Genomic DNA, 26,206 nt, shown 5'->3' on the forward strand with positions numbered 1-26,206 from the left:
TGTAACCCCAGCATTTGGGAGGTAGAGGCAAAAGATAGGAGTTCCAGGCTACACTCTGCTACTGGGGAGTTAGAGGCTAGCCTGGACTACGTGAAACCTTGTCACAGAACAGAACGGAACAGAACCGAACCAAACTAAACCAAACCAAAAGACTAGACAGTTCTTTGGCATTGTAAAACCCAATAGAACTGCTGTGCTGTGTGGTTTAGCCATTGTTTAACTCTTTGTTGCTCTTTTGGGTCTATAATCTAATCAGATCTTTGTTCTAAAGATTCATCTCTTCTCCTGGTTATAGGAGCTCTCTTGGCATAGGTCTTCCAGCTTCATCCCAGGACCCCCACGGAGGTGGGGGTGTGTCCTGCTTAGTCTCTCGCTCTAGGTCTGACGGTGGCATGGCTCCTCCAGGACGCGTGGGGCGCTGTGGGTCCCGCGTGACGCGGCGACGCTCTTTCTCTGCCTCCTTGGTTGGAACAGAGGCTTTCGGGAATTCGGCGGAAAGATGGCGGCGCCCATGGACTGTCTTGAGTCCCTGGAGGGTGACGGCGACGCGGGGCGTAGGGCGTCCGGGGTGGAGGTGGCGCTTCCCTCGGACCCCGCGGCTCCCGCCCCGCTGTGCCCGCACGGTGGGTCGGCGTCTGCACTCAGCCTTGCCGGCGGCGCCAATGGCGAGGCTTGGGCTGGGTGCTCTGCGGGTTTTTCGGATTTGTGTCTGGAAGAGAAGGCTTTTCCCCACCCCCTCTTCCTTACCTTGTGTGATGTGTGAATAACACCAGGTTTCAGAAAGTGTTTGTCACTCTATTTAGTAAACCCCCAGAGAGGTCCTGGCTGCTGGAGCTTTGTCTCCAGAGCTGTTAGCATCTCTGCTTTGGGGGACAGGTTAGGGAGAAAGCCGAGCATAGAATGCACGGGGCTGAAGGCTTCCTGCTAACAAGTTCTTAGCGGAATTTAATTTGTTGAATTGATGGAGTTTTATTGTTTTGAAGTTAGAATGAACAACAAAACCCTGGAAGCCTAATTAAGTTTACCTCTTGCAGCTTTCCAACTGTAAAGCTCAGGGTTTCACTGAAAAGGTAACGGCAAACCTTGCAGTTCTCCGGGCTTTCCCCTTTGTTTTATTCGCGTTTGTTCTTTTAAGCATACTTTCATCATGGACCTGAGTTGTTGACTTTTGTTTTTATTATTATTATTATTATTATTATTATTTTATTTTATTTTTTTTGGTTTTTCGAGACAGGGTTTCTCTGTGTAGCCCTGGCTGTCCTGGAACTCCCTTTGTAGACCAGGCTGGCCTCGAACTCAGAAATCCGCCTGCCTCTGCCTCCCGAGTGCTGGGATTCCCACGCCCGGCTTCTGTTGACTTTTGTAATGTAAACAGAAAGCATTTTCTTTTTGAAGAGAGCAGTTTTAAAAATTATTTCTAATTTTCAAATGCATCAATGTTGCAATGGAAGAAAATAAGATTTATCAAAGAGGATAGTACATTGAATTATAAATTATGTATAATGCCTAAATAAGTTTTATTTAAGGCAGAGAAACTTGGTGTAGACTACTGCTTGATACTTATTTTTTCTTCCTATTCTGGCACTAGGGCCCACTCTTCTCTTTGTAAAAGTGAACCAAGGGAAGGAAGAAACACGAAAGTTTTATGCCTGCTCAGCCTGTAGAGATAGAAAAGACTGTAACTTTTTTCAGTGGGAAGATGAAAAGGTACGGTAACAGTTTGGCTAGTTTTACTGAGAATGAACCAGTAAACATGAAGTTTAAGCATTATATAAAAGGATTTCTTTATTTTAATGCATTGGTATTTTTAAAGATTTTTTATTCTTTTTCTTTGTTTTTCTGAGACATTGTTTCTCAGTGCAGCCCTGGCTGTCCTGGAACTGATTCTGTAGACCAGGCTGGCCTGCCTTTGCCCCCTGAGACCTGGAATTATAAGTGTGTGCCATCACTGCCCAGCTTAATTATTGATTATGTGTATATGTGTGTGTACCTATTTATAGGTATGTACACATGAATGCAAGTACCCATGGATATCAGAAGAGGTCCTCCGATCCCCGTGAACTGCAGTTACAGTCAGTTATGAACCTCCTGATGTGGGTGTTTTAAATAGAGTTAGGTCTTAAGGTAGTATTTGATCTCAACTACTGTGAGCCATCTCTCTCACCCCAAAATAAATATCTTAGGAGGGATGAAAATTTCATGCTTTGGACTTTGTTTTTAAATTCTGGGCATTAAAATTAATACTTAACTCTGAACTTTGATACAGATGTGTTACTGTCTCAAAAGAAAATTAGTTCCCTATAAGATTTGATGTGCTAGTATTGGGTAGTCAACTTACAACTTCGGTTTTGCTATTTATTGGTTTCTTTTGGTTTGTTTTTGGTTAGTTTTTGGTATCTTCCTGTTTAGCTCTGACAGTCCTGGGTCACTATGTAGACCAGGTTGAACTCAAATTCACAGAGCTCCACCTGCCTCTGCCTCCCGAGTGTGCCATTACTCCTTGCAACTTCTACTTGGTAATGAGAATATTGAAAAACAACAGTTATTTATTTCACAAGAGTTCTAGAGATTGGGAAGTTCTAGATAAAGAGGGAGTAATATTGATGGTGTGTGTGTTCTGCCCTTCTGATAAACAAACAAACAAACAAATACACAAACGTTTGTTCTGTCTTTCAGTTGTCAGAAGCTAGACTTGCTGCCCGAGAAATTCATAATCAAAGATGCCAGCCTCCTCTGTCCCGAGCACAATGCATAGAAAGGTATTAGTATGGTGTCTTCTTTTCTTTATTGTTTTGTCAGTGATGTTGCTTTTTAAACTTACTTTCATTTATTTTTTTACACTTTCCATTTTAATCATTTGCAAGTGTACAATTCACAGGTATTGATTTTATTCATGATCGGTGCAACTGTTTCTTCTGTGTCCTAAACATTTTTATCACATCAAAAAATCAGAAAATTTTCACAATGAAGTAATAACTCCTTATTCTACTTACTCCAAACCTTAGTGACCTCTTTGTGGCTGTGAATTTGATTATTCATATATTATTCATTATTCATATATTATTTGTTCTTTTTTTTTCTTTGAGACAGGGTTTCTCTGTGTAGCCCTGGCTGTCCTGGAACTCACTCTGTAGACCAGGCTGGCCTCAAACTCAGAAATCCGCCTGCCAGGTGCTGGGATTAAGGGCGTGAGCCACCACGGCCTGGCTTTATTTGTTCTTGATATCTATGATTTTTACACTTAGTATGTTTCCAAGGTACATCCATGTTCTATATGAGTATTCTGCCTTCATGTATGTCTGTGTAAATTATTTGTACCTTGTACCTATGGAGGCCAGAAAAGGGCAATATAGGTAAAATCTTTTTCAAGCTGTAAACATCTTAAAACCCAGCGTTATTAAAATGTTGTTGGATGCACTAGAATGCGTAGATGTAGTTCCCTAGGAAACTGGTGACAAAAATTCATGTCTGCCCTTGCCTTTGGGCACATTCTCCATGTGCTGGACAAAGCTGTCCAAGAAAGTGACCCCCGGCCCCCCATCAGTTTGCTGATGGCAGGCAGGTTTTCATTTATGGTGCTTCCTTCTGCTCTCTGGGCATCAGCATTCAGCACTGTGAGGCCTTATTCTGGCCACATGAAGAGGAGTTCTGGGGCATGCATGTCTTGTCTGAGGCTAGGCATGGTTGTGAACACCTTTAATCTCAGCACTGGGAGTCAAGGTGGCCGCGCTCTGTCTCAGGCCAGCCAGAGCTAAGTAGAGAGGGATCCTGCCTCAAACAAACCAACAAACCGAACCCAAAGCACAGTAAGTGACTAAGTAAATAAAACCTCTTGCCTGGGCTCTCTTTAGACTTTGATGCTTGTGCTAGAGGATGCTTTTCTAAATATAACAGGATTGCCTCTTCACTTACTACTTAACTAGAGAGGTCTGTTTCCTGTATAGGAGTTCAATCAGCAATGAGAAAGATTGAGAAGGGAGTGGGTGTGAGCAAGCATGTGTGTGAGGCTGGTGCTGTGCGAGATGCTTTACCCGAGGTGACAGTCAGTCCTGCCAAGATGGCCAGCTTGGGCAGGAAGTGGCAGCTGGGAGCAGTGAAGCAACTTGAAGGTCATGCTGTTAGAGTGACTGAACTGTGACTCATGCTTTCTGCATCTCTCATTCAAAGGATCGTTTTAGACGTGAGAGCAGATAGTAATTAGTGATCTATAATAATTTACTGTATGTAGACAGGAGATAAAGATATGTCAGGATGTGGTTATCGTAACTGTAGGAAACAGAATATTGATGGTTGGGGAAAGAGAAACTCATGGCCCCTGCTTCCGGCCCTGCAGCCCCTCCCCTTTGCACATGTAGGGTTTGCTCCTGCCTTTTTCCTTCTGTTAATTGTGAGAGTTCAGTGAATCCCTGAAATAATGACTCAAACTTAGTATGCCATGAATAAATGCCCAGCTCTGTTCCCCAACTAGCTCATATCTCAGTAATCCAGTTTCTTCTAATCTAAGCATGCCACATGGCTGCTCACCTTCTCAGCTTCATGTACCTGTCTCCTCAGAGTTTGGGGCGAGTCTCCTCATCTGACTCTTTCCCAAAATTCCTCTCTGTTTCTGTCTGTCTGTCTGTCTGTCTGTGTCTCTGTCTCTCTTGGAACGCCCAACTCCTATTTCCTCCTTCAACTTGTTGGCAGTAGGCTTTTTATTGACAGATGAATGCTTTTACACAGTGCAGAAGAGTTCCTGTCTATACTGGACCACTCTGTGGGTAGAAAGAAAGGTTTATTGGGGATCAGTCTGCCATGGCTATTTTGGGGGTGGAGGGAGAGGGGAGAGCAAATGGTGGCAAAGCAAGAGACAACTAGCGGAATGGGGTCTTTGGGCTGATTGACCAGAACCGATGCCTTTGCCCAAGGTAGCTGACCTTTGGGGGGGGGCAGATTAAGAGGGTAGGTTAAGGGAGACTCCTTGTAAACAGAAACCCATCTTTAGCCCTATTTCCTCAATAACAATCCTCCCTTTAGCCCATCAAAGTTCTTCTATTTAGGACATTGCCACCAGCATAGCCATTTTGGGAAGGCATGTTGATACTGACACTAAAGTTTGCTTCTTTTTTGGAGTTGTACTCATACTATGTACGTAGTTTTGGACTCTATTTCTGTTGCCATTTTTATCTGATAAGAGTGTTTTCATGGGCTGGTGAGATGGCTCAGTGGGTAAGAACACCCTACTGCTCTTCTGAAGGTCCAGAGTTCAAATCCCAGCAACCACATGGTGGCTCACAACCATCCGTAACGAGATCTGGCGCCCTCTTCTGGAGTGTCTGAAGACAGCTACAGTGTACTTACTTATAATAAATAAATAAATCTTAAAAAAAAATAAATCTTAAAAAAAAAAGAGTGTTTTCATGTCACATAAGGATATTGGTGATATGGTTAGAATCTAACTGAGACTAGCTCAGTGATCCTTTTCTCTGCATAATAAACTTAGTCTTGAAGTGGAGTTTTCTTCTTCTGTCTCCATGCTGCCAGAGTGTGGGAGTCATTTTTCACACATGCCTTGTGTTTTCAAGGCAAGCACCCACCATTTAACTACATTTCTAGACCTGATAAAGAATATTATTTATTTATCTATTTATTTTGGTTTTTCAAGGCAGGGTTTCTCTGGGTAATAGCCCTGATTGACCTGGAACTTGCTTGGTAAACCAGGTTGGAGTTGAACTCACTTAGATCCAGTTGCCTCTGCTTCCCAAGTGCTGGGATTAAGGAGTGCACCACTAAACCTGGCTGATAAAGAATATTTTTAAGTCTATTTTTAGATTTATTTTCTTTTACGTGTGTATTTTACCTGCATGTGTGTATATTCATCACGTGTGTCCCTAATGCCCAAGGAGGCCAGAAGAAGGTATTAGGTCTCTGGGAACTAGAGTTATGGATGGTTGTGAGCCATCATTTCAGTACTGGGAGCCAAACCCCGATCCTCTATAACAACAATAAGTGTCCTTAACCTTGAGCCATCTCTCCAGTTAAATAATTCTTTAAATGCATAATTAATATATAAAATGGCTAAGATATAGTGTATTGAGTTTCCAAAAGGCTGTATTTGGGGGGTGGGGGAGAGTAGTAACTTCCTCTGTCTTACGCTGATCTCGTGAGAGTTTGTTTTGATAAAACTATCTTCAACATCATAAACCATGTATGACCCATAACCTTAGGTTTTATTTCCAGAAACATCCATCCTTCCAGTCGTTTGTTCATACAGCAGGTATTTGTTGAGAGTTCAGAGAAAAAACATAAATGCTGGCATTGGAGCCGATGCATGTGTGTTTAGATACAAACACGTATAGGTACAGAGATGTAAGGTCTGAAGAACATGCTGACCTTCAGCTGAGTTCTTTGGTAAGGTTTATGTGCTCAGGAAAGTGAAGACTTTATTGCTGACTTGTGCATGAGCTGACCCGTACCCTGTAAAAATGTGGACTCGTCACAGGTTTGGGGAAATTTACAGAGGCTGAATTGATTTCACAGCATTGCTTTCTGGTAGGTGCTCCTACTTTTTGTTGTATGCTGTGTAGAGAGAAAGTTCTAGGTAGGATATTCTTGTAAACTTTACCTTAAGATAAACCAGGTTGAGGTCAAGTCGAAGCTCAGTGGATTACCTGTTCCCTTCACATGCCTTTATGCTGAGACTAGGAGTTCACTGTGTGTGAATGAACCTAAGAATGACACATTCTTGAGATGGTTTTCAGTTAGGAAGACCCTTCTACTGTTTTGTTGTTTGTTTGTTTGTTTTTTAGAGAAGGTCTTCGTAGGTAGTCCGGGCTAGCCTTGAACTTACAGCCTTCCCGGCTCATCCTCCCAAATTCTGGGCTCCTACACATGAACCACGGTTCCCAGCTGGCTTGGCTTGCTCTGAAACTGTTAGAAAAGAATGATGGCAGTGAGATTAATAGATCTTCGTTACCCAGTTTTCATTATGGGCCTGGGAATGTTGCACAGATTTTTAGTTTATGGAGCAGGATTCGATAAGCATTTTTTTCCTAACATGGTCTTTGAATTGTGTTATATTTCATAGATGCTCAGCTGACAGATTTACATTTTGTGCCTCAGATTTGCTTTTCCTCATAGTTTTTAGCTGCCTGTTATGCTTTAAAATGTGTTAATATTCTATTATATGAGGTGCCTCCATCCTTATTGTGACCTATGAAGTCTGAGGGGAAGATAAATTTGAATGTGGAGATCAGTGTTAATTTATGTGCATCCAGATAATTTTGTTTGGTTGATATTTCATTTGGTTATTTTTTTTTTCCAGAACTCATTTAAACTTAGATTTTCAAGGTCTGCTGTTAGACAAATGCCATAAACATAATTTGTGTACTCCAGGAAAGGCAAATGGAACATCAAATGGAGATCAATAAAAATGACATTTCAAAATGCTAGCCTGCAATTTGTGAATCATGCTGAGCCATGCGGCAGAATGAGATTTCCTCCCCCCCAGGGCACGTGCAGTAACCAGGAGGCAGGAGCTGGGGAATCTGAGCGCTTCCGGCTCCCGTGCCTCCTTCCCTCAAACTCCAAAAGCCTGTCTGCAGACTAAATTTAAAGCAGCATAGGTGAATGATGATGTTGTGCTCATGAGATATGGGATGAGTGTAACATCTCGGTTTATCTTCCATCAAGAAAAGCTTAATGAGCTGGAGCGGGGGCCGGGGCCCTCTGCTGAGCAGTCTGCAAGGCCCTGAAGGAAGGAAGCCATTAGGTCAGACAGTAGTGTTCTTTTCCCCTTTTCATACTGGTCACTCTCAGGTGGATGAGTTGTCCCCCCTGCCCTCTATTGCTTTCTGTATTAGTTGCTTTTGTGTTGTTGGGATAAAACACCACAGCCATGGCAAGTTTATATAAGAACGCCTTTAATTGGGCTTATGTTCCAGAGAGTTAGAGTCTATGGAAGTGGACCCAAGAAATGGTGGCAGGAACAGCTAAGAGTTCACGTCTTGAGCCACAAACTGGAAGTAGAGGGTACTAACTGGCATGAGTCCTTTGAAACCTCAAAACTGGCCCCCAGTAACATACTTCTTCCAGCAAGGCCACACCTAGTCCTCCCCAAGCAGCTACCAACTGGGTACTAAGTATCAGTTACCTGGGGCTTATGGAGGACATCCCAATTAAACCAGCACACTTACCTCCCTACAGATTTCATGGTTTCTGCCTGCAGCTGGCTGTTGCTCTGTGGGATAGGTAGTCCGATTGGCCACATTCGGTATCAGAATTGATTGAGCTTCACGTACTTTATCTGCATGTGGGATTGCTTTACTCTTCCTGTTGCCATGGTGAAATATCCTGACAAAAGCATCCTACAGGAGAAAGGGCTTATTTTGGCTCACGGCATGAGAGTGTGATACATTTTGGCAAGAATGTCCTGGTGGCAAGGGCTTGAGACAGCTGGTCACTTAAGTCTGTAGTCAGGAAACAGTGCTCTGTTAGCCTCCTTTTTATGCTATGTAGGACACAAGCCCAGGGAAAGAAAGTGTTGCCCTTTATCTGGGCAGCTTTTCCCATCTCAGTTAAGCAGATCAAGGTAACCCTTCTCAGCCCTGGGTGGAGGCTCGTTTGCAGATTCTGTCAAGTTAGATTGTTGCTAACCTTGTTTCTTAGGTCTTAGAAAGCCTGTGTTTGTTGTGGCTGGCAAATGTGTCCCTCTCCAGCACCAAATGTGCCCATTGGCTGTGTGGTAGTATGCCTCTATACTGAGCCGTGGCTTCATGGCGGACAACTCTTCATAGGGCTCAGTAATGTGCAGAACTGACTTAAATACACGATGGCATTAGGAACTGGGACCACGCTTTCCTATGAGCATACAGCTGATCTGACAAGCAGTTATCCATCCAACCTCAGTAACATAAATGCTAAGATAAAGTGTGAAAATACATGCTTCTTGGAAGGGATGACATAACAGTCTGGATTTTGCTTTGATCCAGAAAAGATGCAAACCCTACGATAATGAGGTTGAGATACTCCAAGTAGTGAGGGCAGGCACTCCCTGCAGTTCCTTCCTCCAGAACCCATTCCAGTCCAAACAAACTCACACACTCACACAGCTGCTGTTCAGATTCCAGTTTGGCACAAACTAGTGGTTTCTATAATCATAGTGCAAATTCTCTGCCCTGTCTCTTGCTAGTGTGGAGTACTTGAGAAGGCACAGTCTTCATGATCAACTGGTGTATCCCTGCCCCAAACTCCCTTCCTCTTGCAGCTCAAGACTCACTCTCCATTCTGATACAGGGTCTCAGCCAGGAAGTAGACTGTAACTATATACTCTAAGAGGCACTATAGGTTTGTAGGTAAGTGGGTGTCACCTGCTAGGGAAGACCCCAGGGCCACTGCCTCCTCTATCTGCGGTCTGGTAAATAGAAGTCTAAGCACCTCTGGCACTGGGAATAAGTCACCTGTATTTTATTCTCACAGCAAAGCACCTGTTTTTGTTCTGTCATCTTGATAGTCCTCCTTTGTAACTTACGTTATGTGTAACTCTCTCTGACCTTCATCCATGTAAAACGAGAAATGACTGTCCGTTCCTTCTAATGTTTTCTCACTTTCATTGTAGTTGAAGTTTTGTTCTTTAGGTTGATTATCTTTGATGCTTTTGACTATGTCTTAGAGGTCTTTTACTTGACTTTATTAGTTTGGGGTTATGTGGGCCTGCATGCTATCCCAGTGCAAAACCTCCCCTCCCCCGCTGGCTCCCACTTTCTCTCCCCTTCTGTCGCTTCTTGCATTGTGCTGTAGTCCCCCTTTGTTCTGATTCTGTGGTGAGGTTCAGTCTATAATAGCCCACTGGCAGTTTCTGTATGCATCTTTTTGGCTGAGAGTCAAGGCACTTTCTATTTTGAAGCAAAAGTCTTTTATTTAAAAGTTTCACGTAAGAGTCTGCATGTGGTTCCTCTGTTACTCCATTTATCTTACATATCCAAAGTAGACAAATTCCTGGAGACCAGAGGTAGATTAGTGGTGGCTGAGGCTGGGGTGGGGAAATGAGGAGCACCTGCCAGTGGCACAAGCTTTTTGTGGTGATAAAAAATGATCTGGAATTAGGGTGTGGCAACATAGCACAACCTTGTGAATGCCCTGCCCACCAGTAACGTGCACACGCACACGGCAACCAGTGAACCTTACACCATGCAAATCACACTTCAATTTCAAGCTGTGTCTGCGGCAGTAGACGTAGATAGTCCTGAGGAGCCCCTCCAGAAGTACTCACAGTCGATCACACTTCCGTTTCAAAGCTGTGTCTGTGGCAGTAGACGTAGATAGTCCTGAGGAGCCCCTCCAGAAGTACTCACAGTCGATCACACTTCCGTTTCAAAGCTGTGTCTGCGGCAGTAGACGTAGATAGTCCTGAGGAGCCCCTCCAGAAGTACTTACAGTCGACTCTGTTGGATGATTTCTTTCAGACTTAAAGGTTGATTTATGTATTTTATGTATATGGGTACTTTGTCTGCATGTATATCTGCACACCAGAAGACAACATCTGACAGTTGTGAGCTGCCATGTGGTGCTGGCAATTGAGTCAGAAGCTTCGGAAGGGCAGTGAGTGCGTTTAACCACTGAGCAGATCATCTCTCTCCAGCCCTTCTTTTGATGTTCCCTTCCTCCTTCTTTTCGTGTACCGTAAGGCAGATACCAGTTACTTATTCTCTTTTTATGGTGTTGAGATTGATATTAGTTAGCCTGTAGAATCTCCTACCAGCCTTTCATCTGGTGATTTTTAGAAATAGTGAAAACCGTTACCTTGTGGTTAGGAAGGATGGCAGAATCTGATCGTTGCTCAATTCGTGTGTGAGTTGTAGTTCTATAAAGAACGCTGTGGGCTGTCTCATTGCATCGCATGTGGGAAAAAGTTTAGATATGTGTTTAGTTCTTTTGGTTTTGTTTGTTTGTTTGTTTGTTTGTTTGTCTGGCTGCCCTGGAGACCGACCTCACAGCCTTGTGACTCTGTAACAGCACAGTTGATTTTCTACATTAGCTTTTGCTTCGCAGCCCTGCTAAGCTTGCTTGCTCCTTTAGCAGCCTTTCTGAAGATTTTCTTAGGACCTTATATGTGTGACTGTGTTGACTGTGAATAAATAAACGTTAGTGCTCCCCGACCCATCTCTGCCCGTTATTTTGTCTGACTAGGTCGGGGGGCACGCACGCCATCAGATGCTGAGCAGGAAGGGGAGAGTAGCCTGCCTCCAGTTTCGAGCGAGAGCACTGAGTCTTCGCTCAGTAAGATGTCAGCCTTGAGTTGAGGTTCCTTAGCTAAGCTTTATAGATAAGGCTGTGTACGTTTACTCCTGTTTGGTTTGTAAGGGGTCCGTCTGCCCTCAGCCCACAGCCAACCCTCACCGTTAGAGTTGAGAGCATGTGCAGTTCTGTTCAGCTTTTCCATGGGTGCTGGGGACTTGAACTGGGTCCTCATGCTGGCAGAGTGTGCTCTTGCCCACTGAGCCTCTCACCAGCTCTTGGGGCCATTTTCCCATACTCCTGAGTCAGGTCCTTTCAGAGTGCTGACCCCAGGATTTGTATACATGAGGGTTCCCTGCTCTGGTTTTGGTACACATCTCTTCTGGGGTCACGTGGATTCTTGAGTCATGATCCATGTCCTCCTTCCAGGTGATGCACGGCCAGCTGCCCAGTCCCTCTGCTCCCTCCGCTCATGGAAGTGATCCACACATAACACTCAGTGAGGAGAGCCAGCCGTGGTCCGGCATCAGTGCTGCTGACGGCTGCTGGTCCTCCCGCTGTGGCTTGGGGCCTTCCTGGCTGCCCTTACTGTGCGTCACTGTGAAGTTTCCTCATCTCTCTCTATGTAGTCATGAATAAAGCAGTCGGAGGAGCACTCATCGTGAGGCTCAAGATGTTTCAGTTGCAGACAGGCAGCTGATTTCTTGCTCTAAGAGTCTAGGATATTTGTCACTGCCTTGGGGCCTTTGAAGGGAAACTACTTAGAAGTTCCAGTGTTCTCTGGGTTCCTCTTTACAGCTTCTACCATACAGCTCCTACCATTAGCTGGCCTGAGCCTGTTGACTTGCCAGACTGCAGCAATCCTTAGCACAGTGCCATGTGTCATACGGACATCCACACACCTCTGTCTGTCCTCAGTGGGCTCATTTTTTTTTCCTTTTGTGCTCTCTGATTTTGTAACTGGTGTCTCATATGTAAAAGTTACCACCAGCCTTTAAGGCAGTGGTTCTTGACCTTCCAAATTTTGTGACCCTTATGCAGCTCCTCATGTTGTGGTGACCCCTAACCACAAAATTATTTTCAATGCTATTTCATAATTGTAGTGTTGCTTGTTATGAATTGTAATGTATCTGACATGCAGATGGTCTTAGGTGACCCCTGTGAAAAAATCATTTGACCCCCAAAGGGGTTGCTACCCACAGGTTTAAAATCACTGCTTTAAGACCTAATAACTGTATTTTCTTTATTCAATAATCCTTAGTAAAGTGCAAAAGGAAAAACCGAGCTGTAGTGACGCTGAAATCAGATTTGAGATCAAACAAATGAGGTATCCAACATCATCCCTGTTTCTGCCTTTAAGACTGGTTCACTCTGTAGCCCAGGCTGGCCTAGACCTCATCCTCCTGTTCCAGTTTATGGGTGCGGGGTTGCAGACATGTGCTGTCTGCCACACCTAGCCTGAGAGTCTTTTCAAAGGCTTTTGGTCCTGGCCCGCTGGCTAGGGGAGGGGAGCTGCCAGCCGCTGTCAGTACTGCTCAGAACAGAGAACGCTGGAGGAACATCTTTCCTTTTAAGAGGTAATTTTTCTTGCTAAATATGTCATAAGAACTTGAAGAATGATCTTGATTTCTCGCTGTAAAATGACTGCCAACTGAGCCAGACTGTTTAACGTGTCAAAGTTAGAGCACATGGATTTGCCGATAAATTTAAATGTGCTAGTAGTTGCCATTACTACTAAATTGTTTGAGTAATATATTATATTCACATCTTAAATGGATATTGATCTTCATTCAGTGACTAAATTGGAGCATCTCAATTCTTATGAAATTGCTGACTCTTTTCCACTTTGTAGGTATACAGCCAGACATAAATTCTCGCCAACATTCCATAGATCCTTTTTCTCATTTTCGCTTCTTTATGCACTACTTTTGGGGAAGTAAGAGTACTTTGTGGATTCTAAAAATAGCAAAAGTATATTGTCTTTAAAAAAAAAAAAGTGTTAAAATACACTTCCGCATCTTCTGTTGTATCTTGAAGGTACCTGAGTTTCATTCAGTTGCCCTTGGCTCAAAGAAAGTTCTGTCAAAGTTGCCAGCAGTTGCTGTTACCTGCAGACTGGAGGGAGCACGGCACGCATCAGCTGTCGGCTGACATTTCTGTCGCCCAGCTTGGAAGGCCCAGTCAGCTGCTCTACCCACTGGAGAACAAGAAGACGCACGCCCAGTACCTGTTTGCTGACAGGAGCTGCCAGTTTCTGGCAGGCCTCCTTGCTACGCTTGGATTCAGCAGAGTGTTGTGTGTTGGAGCACCAAGGTATGGTCCTCTTAAAAAGTTCTCCCCTCTCTACCCTTCTATGCTTTCACGCATTTTTATGAAGCAGTCATACTGTGTGCAGAGTGAGGCATGAGGCTCTTGACACAAGAGGGCGTGGAAACCGTGTCCCCCTCAAATGGTTGCCTTCTGATCCGAGATTGAAAGTTTTATGTTAGATTTCTCTCTTAAGTTCTGCCCTTAAGGGGCTGGAGAGATAGCTCAGCGGTTAAGAGCACTGACTGCTCTTCCAAAGGTCCTGAGTTCAAATCCCAGCAACCACATGGTGGCTCACAACCATCTGTAATGAGATCTGACTCCCTTTTCTAGAGTGTCAGAAGACAGCTACAGTGTACTTACATATAATAAATAAAAAAAAAAAAAAAAAAAAAGTTCTGCCCTTAAAAAAAAGTCTGTAAAACTAAGGTGAGCCAGATTCTCTACAGTGTTTCCCTGCAACGTGTTTTGTTTGCTGCCTGTCTGTGGCATTTGTAGTTTCTTATTAAGTTTGCTTTCATTACTTGCTTCAGGCTCCACGAGCAAATCAGGCTAACAGCACCAGGTGAGAGGTCCGTCATGAGGAGCCTTTTATTGGACATTGACTTTCGGTAGGTTTATAATATCACATTGCTTCTTCGTTCTCTCATTTCTTCCTTCTTCTGAACTGTTCCTAACCTGACACACGCTTTAAGTAACACTAAGGAGTAGTGGTAGGTTATGAACACCTTGTCACGTATATAAAGTTAACACATGACCTTTGTTTCAAATACATTAGCATTGGAATTTTTATTTTTTTATTTTTATTTTTTTTGGTACTGTGGACCACGGATTTCTCCTCCGTGAACGGGTATTCTTGTATGTGACTTAGGAGCAGAGATGATTCCTGCTAAATGTACTTTTCCTCATGAACTAACTCTTCATGAACTGCCTCATTGGTGGTCAGAATTTTGGGATTTTTGTCTCATCTTCAAATCTTAGTTATGTGATAGGTCGTTCTAAAAGTACCATCTCACCAGATGATGTGCACTTCCCAGGTGCAGCCGGAAGTGGAGGGAGTGTAGCCAGAAGTGGAGTGGGTGCAGGCGTGCAATAGGCAGGTATTGGGCTGAGAGTTGGAAAGTAGGTCTATTTGTGGGAGATAGCTATGTGTTGGGACTATAGGACACTTTTCATATTGGGATGCCTCTGTAGTATGACTTGTAGTGTACAAGGGACAAATGTCTGTCCACTGCCTGAGTGTGCAGACTGAAATGTTCCTTAGTCTCTGTAATGGTTTGAAGACAATTATTCTTGGCAAGTTTTACATGTCATTGACTATACTAAAGGATCGGGCTTTGTGTCTTTCTTTTAGAAATGTTTGAACAGTGTTGCAGTATTTGTATGAGACATTAAATATGCTTTTTCTCCCTGCAAATAAGTCAGGGTTAGAAAGGCTATTTTATGTGATTAAGTGTTTTACCTACATGTTATATAGATACCACATGTATGCCTGATGCCCTTGGAGGTCAGAAGAGGGCATCGAATCCCCTGGAACTGGAGTTAAGGATGGTTGTAAGCCACTATGTGGGTGCTGGGAACTGAACCTGGGTCTTCTGTTAAGTATGTCAAGTGTTCTTAAACACTGACATCCCCAAAGCAGATTTTTTTTTTACTTTTAATAATTAATTCATTTTACAGAATGGAATAAAACAATTCTCAAATAGAATCATACCAGTGACTTTGACCCTTAATGACATCATCACGCCCCAAAGCAGATTTTTAAAGAGTAAAATGTCACACACAACAACAGCACAGCTTAGTGGCTGGGAAAATATTGCAGAGGTAAAGAGAGGGGAGAGGGAAGGTTTGCAAGCACCAGGACCCGAGTTCTGGTCAGAGGCGAGCATGACGGGAATGAACAGTTCACCCCGGCTCTGTGAGACGAAGATGAGAGCATCACTAGGGCTCGCTGGCCAGCCAGCCTCACTGAAAACGTGAGCTCCAGGTTCAGGAAGAGACCGGATCTCCAAAATAAAGTGGAGAAATGATTGAGGAAGACTGCCAGTGTTAACCTCTGACTTCCTCACACACCCACATAACTGTCACCTCCAAAAGTACAGATCGTACAGGGTACCTTTCTTTATACTTCCAAATCAGCTGCATACTGTCTACAGCATGCAGCTTCTAGCTCTTTCCTCCATGTTCTCAGCCATTATGAACCACTTATCCCTGTTGACAGAACTCGTCTGTGTTCAACAGGAGTGATCCTTCCCAATGTGATAATGTAGATTTCTTTTATAAAGATTTACATAAAATTACATGTTTGTATGGGTGTGTGCATGTGTGTGCAAGTGCCCTCAGAGGCTCAAAGAGGGCATCAGATCCCTCAGAGCTGGAGTCCGAGGTGGTTGTGAGCCACTTGATGTGAGTCCTGGGAACTGAACTTGGGTCTTCCGAAAGAACAATATATGTTCAGAACTGCTGAGCCATCTCTCCAACCCTCTGCCATATTTTTAAATTGAGTTGTGATTATTACAGTTTGAAGTGTGTGTTCCCTTGGTTTTGAGTCTGTGTTTAGTAGGTTGTTCAGAGATACCACTGTCTACTCTCAGAACATTTTATCTATGTCTTTAATTTTGGGGGTTTTGACACAGGGTCTCACTGTGGCCTTGAACGTGTGATTTACTGACCGAGTGCTGGGATTTCGGGTGTGAGCCACTGTGCTTGTGTTAGAGCATTCCTGTCACACAGAAAAGAAACATCATGGTCACTGTCCCTGATAGCCACTTCTGGTCTCATGGGTTGGCCTCTTCTAGACATTTTATATAAATGGACCCTTTTCATATGTGACCTTGTGTCTGCCTTCTTTTAGTTACCATAGTGTTGCTCAAAGCTTATCCATATAGCATACAATAACATTTCCTTTCTTTGTGACTGTTTAGTAGAGATACATCAATTTCTTTTTAAAATTCTATATTACTTTGTTTCCTAAAGTATTACTATCAATATAGATACATTGTTTTATATGTAGAAGTTTTACTTTGGGATTCTTGTCATGTGTTAACAGTACCTAGTGTTTTTTGAGTTCTTAGCATGTGTCAGGCCCTGTATAACTCACTTCCTGTAATAGCCCTATATAATAGGTGCTGCAATCATTTTTATTTTCCAGATGGAAAAACTGAGGTACAAAGATATGAAGTAACTTAGCCAAAATCATAGCTTGTTAGTGAGCAAGCCAGAATTGAAAGCCAGGCAGTCTTAACTCCAAGTGGAAATACTTATCATTCTGCACATGAACCGGTCTTAGGCGCTCCCCCTCCTCTGCCAGCCCCCATCCACCCCCCACCCTCTGTTCCTCCTCCTGGTTCATGTGAACCACTAACTTTTGCCAAGTGAATTAAACATTCATAACAAGGCACTCCTATTGGTTGCAAGTATTTTCTTATTATCCCAGCAATCAGTTCATATGAAAACATTTCTTGTGTCATATTACTGGAGTCCATGACAACAATAGCCTTGTCCCAGTCACTGTCTGAGCCTTACGCCATGGTGTTAGACCTCCACCTCTCTGTGTACTGCCTTTTATCATCCGATGGTGGCTTTAACGTCCTCTGAACTGCTGGGGGACTTTGGTGGCAGCAGAGTTAAGCTACCTTACTCCTGCCCCTACTTACCTAGCAGTAGAAAGAGGTTGTCTTTCCTGAGAGCCTTGGTAGCAGAGCTCCAGAGTGCTTTGTTTAGCTTGATGAACTTTCGAGCCAGCGCCAATCCCCATTCTAGAAGCCGCCACCATGGGCAGTCCCTGACAAGGCAGATGGAGTGTGCTCCCCTCCAGGATGGAAACTTGACTGGGAAGCGGGGCTAGAAGTGCTAGAGAGAAAAAGCTGCTGTCTCTAAGACAAGTCAGTGGGGCTCCTTCCTGTGTCCCAGCGCTCAGCCGCAGGGACTTCCTGGAGTTTGCATTGTTGTACGACTCTGACTTTGTCCCAGAGAAGCTTCTCTGAAGATAGCTGTGGGTGGCTCAGGCAGAGGGGAACCGGGCACTTCCCATGGATCTTCTCGGGGTCTCCAGGATCTCAGGTTTGGTTTGGAAAGGGAAGGTTTGTACAAGCCACCCAGAGTTCTGGCTTTTCCAATCTTTTAGCGTGTTTTTAAACATTTAAACATTAAAAAAAAATAGGTTCCCCCCTTCCCTGTACTTCAGGTGTGTTTCTTTTTAATTGAGAAGTGTTTCATACACACCAGTGTTCCCAGGTATGTTCATAAGATTGTAGCACCACCTCACTGTGTAATTTCAGGACATCTTTTATCACCTTTGAAAAGAAACATTTTCCCAGTGAGCATCTGCTTTCTGCCCCCAGCCTTTGCCCACTACCTTCTGACTTCCTTTGAGTTGCCTATTCCAGTATTTCTGTACCTGGGGTCATAGAGCAGGCAGCCTCTCAAGGCCCATCCATGCGGGAGCGTGCACCAGTCACCTGTTTGCATGGGTGAGTGATATCCCAAAGTGTGGATCATGGCATATTTTATTCATACTGTATTTCCTCCAATGGCCTATGTGTTAAAGGCTTGCTTCCCAGTGTCCCCCAGTTGTGGGGTAGTAGAACCTTAGGTTAGTTGGGGTCTAATAGGAGGCCCTTGGGGGAGAGTATGCACTTGAAAGGTCATTTTCATGGGTCTCATTGGTAGCCTGGTCCCACAGAAGCCTGGCCTGCTGGCTATCATTAGGATAGCTTGTAGTCCTGTTACTTAAGAGGCTGAGGCAGGAGGATTGCCACAAGTTCAAGGAACTGTAGTTTCTTTCTGCCCTGTAAAAGGCCTGTCTAAGGTTGTCCAAGTACCTCAGCAGCGTGCTCTCTGTTTGTGGGCTATAGATAGTGGGGGACTGAGTGATGTGAAGATAACATTTGCTACGATGGTTTCTGTATGCTCTAATTTTAGCATGAAAGATGTGAGACTCTATTTGGCAAACTATTATCCAAATAAAGTTAGAGCAAAAAATGAATTTCTTAGGTTCATTTCTGAAGTAATTTTATTCAGCTCTTGATTGCATTTCCTGTGGAAGAGCGTGCTTCACACTTGGTGACTGACTCTCATTTAAAGAGAATGAATGGCCAAATGAAGCGAGTGTCCTTTTGAGCAGTTTTCAAGTGCACGCTTCCCTGATTGGTTTTGTTTGCCTTGTTCAGTGGAGAGAATAATTCTTTGTGGCCAATTTCATTTTAAGAGGGCAATGTTGGGTGGTTTTTTTTAAATATCATTTAAAATATGAATAATTATGTACCCTTGTTTGTGTTTGATGGAAACTTAGAACTGAAATCTTGGCCTTTCCCCTCTCTGGCTCTGCACACTGCTGCCCAGACTGCTTGGACAGGTGTGCTGTGCTGGAGTTTATGTAAATCAAATTCTCTTTTTAACTTTTAAAAGGGATTTTGCGTTTGTCAAACAATGAAGAAAAAGAGAATAAATTAAAGGAAGATTGTATTTTCCTTTTTCAAAAGGCAGAACATCCTCAAATGATAATATTTGTCAACAACTGCCTGCGCTAATATTGGTTAAAAAACAAGAAAGTAGCCGGACGTGGTGGCGCACGCCTTTAGTCCCAGCACTCGGGAGGCAGAGGCAGGCGGATTTCTGAGTTCGAGGCCAGCCTGGTCTACAGAGTGAGTTCCAGGACAGCCAGGGCTATACAGAGAAACCCTGTCTCGAAAAAACAAAAAACAAACAAAAACCAAGAAAGTAGGACACAGTGTAAAATATGTAAAATCCTATCACTTAGGGACTGAAGCAGGAGGACTACTGTTCAAGGCTAGCCTGGGCAAGAAGTGAGTTCCAGGGTAGCCTGAGCTAAAAAAAAAAAAATGTCACTCTGTCTTAGAAGTTAAAAACAAATAAACAGCAAACAAGACCCTTGAAGTGGGGGAGTGGGGGGACCTTGAAATTTAATTAGATCTGAGGATTTGCTTATTTACTGATGGCCATTGTCATTGCCCCTGCAGTTTGGGAATGGCTGTTCAGCTCAATATATGGTTTGACTGTTCCTCAGGTACCCAAGCCTTTATTTACTTCTTCAGTACACGTTACTATTGTATGAGATGGGTAGAGATTGCCGACTGCCTCTTAAACATCATGAAGCAATGGTGAGCAGTTGCTCTTCCCTCTCTGCAGAGCAAGAAGCAATGGGTTTAGATTATGATGGTGACTAAAGACATCATTTCCTAGTTTTGGTGGCACTGGGATGTAAGTCTTTATGACTAAGTATATTAAAATACAGGTACACTTGAATGTGTGGCGTGTAGCTGCCATTCTCTCAGTGAGGTCCGAGGAAACTGAGGCTCAGAAAGGCTGACTGACTTACTTCCTAAGGCTACACAGGTCACAAGGGTCCAGAGTTTGAACCTGGACCACAGAGCCTGTGCTCTTACCATTGTGGACTGAAAGAGGCTAGGCTGTAGCTGCCCACTGTAAGAAACTTGCCCTGGGTGGCCGATCCGTTACACATAGTGATGGAGTCGAGGTGCAATGTCACTACCATGGTTTTTCCAAGAGGTTGTAGAAGTAAGGCTGAGTTCCTGATTTTTTATTTTTTTATTTTTTTTTGGCTTTTTGAGACAGGGTTTCTCTGTGCAGCCCTGGCTGTCCTAGAACTCACTCTGTAGACCAGGCTGGCCTTGAACTCAGAAATCCACCTGCCTCTGCCTCCCAAGTGCTGGGATTAAAGGTGTGCGCCACCACTGCCTGGCAAGTACCTGATTTTTAATTTTAAATTTTTTTTTAGATCTTTCCAATAGGATGGCATGGTCCATATGTGAATTATTTATAATAAGACAGGCAAAGTTCCAGACTTTTTAAAGTTTCTGTGTGAAAATCTCAGGAAACACAACAATGAAGGCAGCAAGGCACAGGTACACAGATGAGGAGACAGATAGTTCATCTGGGAGACTGAGGATTCAGTCTTCTGCAGAGTCAAGTAAATATAAACTCAAGCCACTGTGTGGTGTGAGTATTTCATAGCAAATTAGGGGGAAAAAAGATTATAAAATGCTAATTTCCAAAGCTGGCACTCTCATTCAGTTTTGATGGTGTTTTAAAGTAGTAGTTAAAATAGAATAATTCATTCAGTAAATAAATATTCCTTTCTCCTGGCACAAATTCAGCAAACACTAAATGTTCATACTTCTTTCAGTATTATATTGAGAAATATATTTTATTAAACTAATTTGCATTAGACAAGGAAAACTTTCATTAAGTGCTTTTTTGTGGTGTGTGTGTGTGAGAGAAAGAATGTGTGTATGGTGGGTGTGTGGGTGTTTAATCACAGGAGATATAAGAGCTGTTGAACAGAAATGTTGACTTAGTATTTCCTTAAAATTCTAACCCTGAGGGGCTAGAGAGATGGCTCAGGAGAATACATGCTGCTCTCTCAGAGAACCGAGTGACTGGTTGCCAGCACCCACATCAGGCACCTCAAAAACACAGGCAATTCTAGCTCCAGAGGCTAGCACCCTGCAGGCATCTTACACTCATGTACACATACCCACATGTAGACACAGACATATACTTGTAGTTAAAAATAAGATCTTTTTTTTTTTTTTTTTTTTGGTTTTTTTCGAGACAGGGTTTCTCTGTATAGCCCTGGCTGTCCTGGAACTCACTTTGTAGACCAGGCTGGCCTCGAACTCAGAAATCCGCCTGCCTCTGCCTCCCGAGTGCTGGGATTAAAGGCGTGCGCCACCACGCCCGGCTAAAAATAAGATCTTAAGAAACTATTACTTGGGAAAGACTTATTTAAATTATAAACACTCTGCAAACTTAAATTGCATAGTATGTCTTGTGGCCCAGTTTATGTGTGGTGTTTTGGTCCATAAGAACATTGGGGAAGGAGAGATGGCTCAGAGGTTAAGAGCACTGACTGCTCTTCCAGAGGTCCTGAGTTCAATTCCCAGCAACCACATAGTGGCTCACAACCATCTGTAATGGGATCTGATGCCCTCTTATGGTGTGTCTGAAGACAGCTACAGTATATTCATATAAATAAAGAAACATCAGTTTTTTTTTTAAGTCTGTCTTTTGTTGCTGGTTTTGTAGTTCACAGAGTTGAGCATAAGACCTTAGGCAAGTGCTCTCTCACTGAGCTGTGTTCTCAGCCTTCACTTTTCACTTGACACAGGGTCTTACCAAGTCGCCCTTGACTCACTTGTTAGTCCAAGCTGCCTCTGACCTTACAGTCCTCCTTGTCAACCTCCCAGATAACTGGGCTTACAGGCCAGGACCACCAGCCCACTTTGAACCTGTATCTTTTATGTATGATTATCCTTTGGATTTGGTACTGGCCTACTTGGGAAAATAAATTCAATATGCACTGTTACAGATGCCCTTAAGTTATTGTAAAGTATTCTTTATTTTTAAAAAGCAAAGGATGATGAAATGTATTTAATCAAAATGTGACTTTGGAGTTTCTAGTTTAGTGTTTGTTTACTTATTGTATGTATGTGCCTGGGCACGTCACTTGGTAATGAATTATTTTACAGATATTCACAGTTTTACCTGGAAGAAAGCTTTTGCCGCTATAACATGTTCAACCATCATTTCTTTGATGGAAAGGTAAGACTTAACGACCATCATCTCTTTCGTCTGTTAGTGTTGATTAACAAATTCAGGAGTACCTTTTTCGTTGTTGTTATTGTTGTTATATCATTTTTTAGTGCTTATTTTTCCTTTTTTCGTCTGTTTGTTTAGTGGTGATAGGGATTGAATTTAGGGCCTCGTGTGTGCCAGGCAAGTGCTCTACTGCTGAGTTATTCATCTCCTTCACTGAGCAACTAGAGGAGAGTCTTTATTCCCTTTTGCTGTTTTCCTTCAGAAAAGATCCTACTATGTAGTCCACCTAGCCTGGAGCTCTCTGTGTTCAGTAGGTTTGCTTGGCCTCAGACGTCAGGGGCTTTTCTTGCCTCTGCCTTCTGAGTGCCCAAATGGCACCCCCACAGGGCTCCATGTAACCTGATCTCTGTTAACCTTTCCTGTCCTTGTTCCCCTCCTTGCTGTTTGTGTTCAAGATGCATGGTGTGTACCTTCAGCTAGTCCCTTGACCACAGCCCTTTGCCCCCGCTGGTCCCCTGCTTCTGTCCTTTGTTAACTTTCAAAGCTCTGTTCCAAATAACTTCCTCCAGCCTCCCCTGACCTCCTAACAAGGTCGGATTCTCCTTTGCTTTCTACCATACTGTAATTAAATGCAGGTTTCGGTACCTTACCCTATTCCTTGAGCCTCAAGTTCTTTTTTTTTTTTTTTAACAGTAAGTTAGAGCTTGATGTGGTATCCCATGCTTTTAATCTTCGTACACAGGAGGCAGAGGCAGGCAGATCTCTGAGTTTGAAAGCAGATAAACAAACAAACAAACAAACAAACAAATAAACTCTCTAGCAAAGCAGGAGTTGTTTGGGAGGAAAAAGCGGCTTTCAAGGTGATACTGAAAATGTCACTGAGGAGAAACGGGTCATACCACCTATGTGTGTGTTCCTAGCTGATGCTATTAGTCATGGAGTCTAATTGTAATTAGCCAAATAGTCACAGCTGATGGGGAGGTTGATTAGAGGTGTCTGGAAACTACCAGGAATGCTGTAGAAACTACGCAGGGGTGTGTGCATGCCTGTCAATCAGTCTTTGTAAAACTGCGACCCATGCTTATTCTGTAGTGTCCTTTGCAGTATTAGCTAATGATGGAATGAAAACCAAACCCGATGACAACAGAACTTTCAGGAAGTGAACACCAATACTGAGTTATTGCTTAGGGTTGAAAATGAGTCTTGTGATGTAGCAAACCTATTTTTCCACTCATGGGGATCAATTTGCCATTGAGCTGAGTGGCTCTCAGCCAGGAAAGCTGCCAATACCAAGGACTGAGACGAACAGAGGTTAGAATTAGGTGTGTGCCACTGTTCCCACAAGGCATCACTGGGAATCCCTGCATTTGACAACTGCTTGGGGACATGTGGAGGAGAGCTGAGGTCAGCTGACAGTGGGCCAGGCACATTTCACAGCTAGGAGAGTGGAGGGGGGGGTCAGGAGGTGGACTCTGCAGTCATGCCAGCTGGAAGTCAAGGCCGACCTGTTCTGTGGACTGTTGTGAAGACTGTGTAAAGTCTACAGTTCTTCTTCATTTTAAAACCTTGTGTTATTTGAATAGCGAAGGTGTTGATTTGCACACTTCTTCCAAGTCAGTAGCCGAGTGGTACTATGATAGATGTGCCTCCTGTTCACTGCATCCCAAGCAGAAGCTGATAAATAGCCTAGCTGCTGTTAGTTTGGCAGCTTCTGGAAACGCTGGTAGCCTGGTGGGGAAGTGTGTTACTGGCACAGGTTCCAGGGCCAGGTGGGTTTTGCCATTTGTAAACTTCCTTTATGTACTTGCTATGCATGTGCAAATATGTCTGCTGCTTACGTACCTACTACTCTGAAGTGTGTGCCTGCTTGCCTGCCGACTCACAGAACTTACTAAGCAGAGCTTGTGGCAGTGGACAAGACACTCACTCGGCAAACCCCCAGCCGGCTCCCCCTTGTGTCCTCAGGGCTCAGCACCACCCCTCTGCCCCTGTTTGTTGGACTGAACGTGTAGGTTGTTTTCACGGGTGACGGCTTTCTCCTTTTGGGTTACTAAATTTAGTTTTTTAATTTGACTATTTGAAATGTGGAGTTGTCTGATAGTGATGGTATTTGAATTTGCAATTTAAAAACCTGCTTATCTAGGAACCCAAAGATAAATCTGATGGGAGTGACTAAGAGAGACTTAGGATGTCACTGAGGGACTCTGCAGCACAGGGTGACTTGGTGACGTTTCCAGTGAGACCAGGCTTAATGCATTCTCCCAATAGGATAAAGGGGCCCGTCTCTGGTACTAATTTAGAAATGACGTTTTATTTGTTACAGGCTGCCCTTGAAGTGTGCAAGGAATTCTTACAGGAAGAGGAAGGCAAGGGGGTGATTATGGTGACAGACCCTCCCTTTGGCGGCTTGGTGGAACCTCTGGCTATTACATTCAAGAAGTTAATTGCTATGTGGAAAGAAGGTCAAAGCCAAGGTGCCTTTTTTTTTTTTAATTTTTTTTTGTTAATTACTGCAAAATGAGCTCGTGTTTATTGTGTCTGCTTCTGCTTGTGTCAACACAAGTTACGGAGTGTGCAGCTCTGGGCTCTCTATAAAAGCATATTTGATTGGATGATGGCAAACTTGATGACCATGGGACACTTCCTCTTACCCTAGTCATGTCTTTTAAATGGCTTCTCAGGAGCCTGGTTGTAAGATTATGGAGCACTATGAAGCACAACAGTGAGCTGCTGTCATTTGTTCAAAAAATACTCAGTGAGTGGCTCCTGTGCGCGGGTGTATTTGGATGCTAAGAATAGATTAATGAGCTTTGTGTCCTATCCCTAAAGTCTTCCTATTGTTGTGATAAAGTCCATGACCAAAAGCACCTTGGGCAAGAAAGGTTTATTTGGCTTACACGTCCTGAGTCACAGTCCATGGAGGGAAGCCAAGGCAGGACCTGGCGGGCAGGAGCTGGTGCAGAGGCCATGGAGGAGTGCTGACTATTGGCTTGCTCCCATGGCTTCCTCAGCCTGCTCTTTTCTACAACTCATGGCCGCCAGCCCCGGAGTGGCACTACCCAGAGTGGGCTCTGTCCCATATCAATCATTAGTCAAGAAAATACCCACTGGCCAATCTTACAGAGATGCTTGCTCAGTTTGAAGTGGCCTGAGACTGCTAAGTGTTTGGTACAGTTATCCCATTAGTAAGTACATTCCCTTTTAGACGCAGCTTCTGGCCTGTGAGCTGGTAAATTACATGAGTGGCCAGGTGTGGTCAGGCTTCTCCACTAACTGAGCCATGGAGGTAGCAGGTGTCAAGGGACAGAAGCTAGAGGAATTCTGAAGCATGGCTCATTGTTAAACATGACTCATTTACTTATGTGCTGCTCTGAAGATCACGAATCAGCACAAGGAAAGCCTGTGCTTTGTTATAGCCATGAAGTATTTCTGTTGACCTTTGGAAAAGGTCAAGGTAGGATGGCACTGTCGCAAGCATCCCGTTCTGTGTGACAAGTGCACTATGGAACAACTGAAACTTCTACGGAAGATTTTAGTTTTGGTTTTAGAATCACTTTCTTACCTTATTTTCCTTATTTATATTTTATTTTTTTCCCCTGTGTGATCTATTAGATGACAGCCACAAAGAACTGCCCATTTTCTGGATTTTCCCCTATTTTTTTGAATCACGGATTTGTCAGTTTTTCCCGAGCTTCTGCATGCTGGATTACCAGGTACAGTAACAGCCGTCTTCTGGCGTGCATGGGGAATGGATATGCTGCTGGAATGTTCTGATAAGACTAACCTTTGATTTTAGTAAATTAACGTGTTTTGAAGTATATTAGCAACTAAATTATTCTGTGTATGGCATAGTCCCTGGCTCCTAATGTCTCCATCTTCTAGGGTACTTGCTAAAACTGTAGATTCTTGAGTATACACACTCAAAGCAACAACAAAAAGGCTCAAACGATAACAAACCCACCCTTGTCAAACAAAATCAGAGTACAGCCCCAAGAGAAAATAGTTTCTCAAGTCTCCCAGGTGACTGCGGGATGCAGCTGGGTGTTTAGGTTAACTAGTCTCTGCTCTCATCAGCACCAGCCCCCAGGACCACCAGTGTGGG

General features: G+C 43.6%; 1 protein-coding gene across 4 annotated transcripts in view; it reads left to right on the plus strand.

Annotated features, from left to right (window-relative positions):
• The first annotated feature begins 499 nt into the window (after positions 1-499).
• Positions 500-26,206, plus strand: part of Zcchc4 (zinc finger CCHC-type containing 4) — a 41,504-nt gene continuing 15,797 nt past the window's right edge. For 2 of the 4 annotated variants that reach the window (XM_021162938.2, XM_029477696.1), the window contains exons 1-8: positions 500-623; positions 1,589-1,707; positions 2,677-2,759; positions 13,252-13,527; positions 14,055-14,132; positions 22,035-22,107; positions 24,428-24,578; positions 25,717-25,817. In XM_021162938.2, the coding sequence (XP_021018597.1) occupies positions 500-623; positions 1,589-1,707; positions 2,677-2,759; positions 13,252-13,527; positions 14,055-14,132; positions 22,035-22,107; positions 24,428-24,578; positions 25,717-25,817 (1,005 nt within the window). Of the gene's footprint in view, positions 624-1,588; positions 1,708-2,676; positions 2,760-12,630; positions 12,792-13,251; positions 13,528-14,054; positions 14,133-22,034; positions 22,108-24,427; positions 24,579-25,716; positions 25,818-26,206 lie in introns of those variants that run through there. The other 2 variants (XM_029477697.2, XM_085836694.1) reach the window with 2 other exon arrangements.

This window comes from Mus caroli, unplaced genomic scaffold (assembly GCF_978045245.1).
Source record: "Mus caroli unplaced genomic scaffold, Mus_caroli_1 scaffold_4, whole genome shotgun sequence".
Classification (NCBI taxonomy): domain Eukaryota; kingdom Metazoa; phylum Chordata; class Mammalia; order Rodentia; family Muridae; genus Mus; species Mus caroli.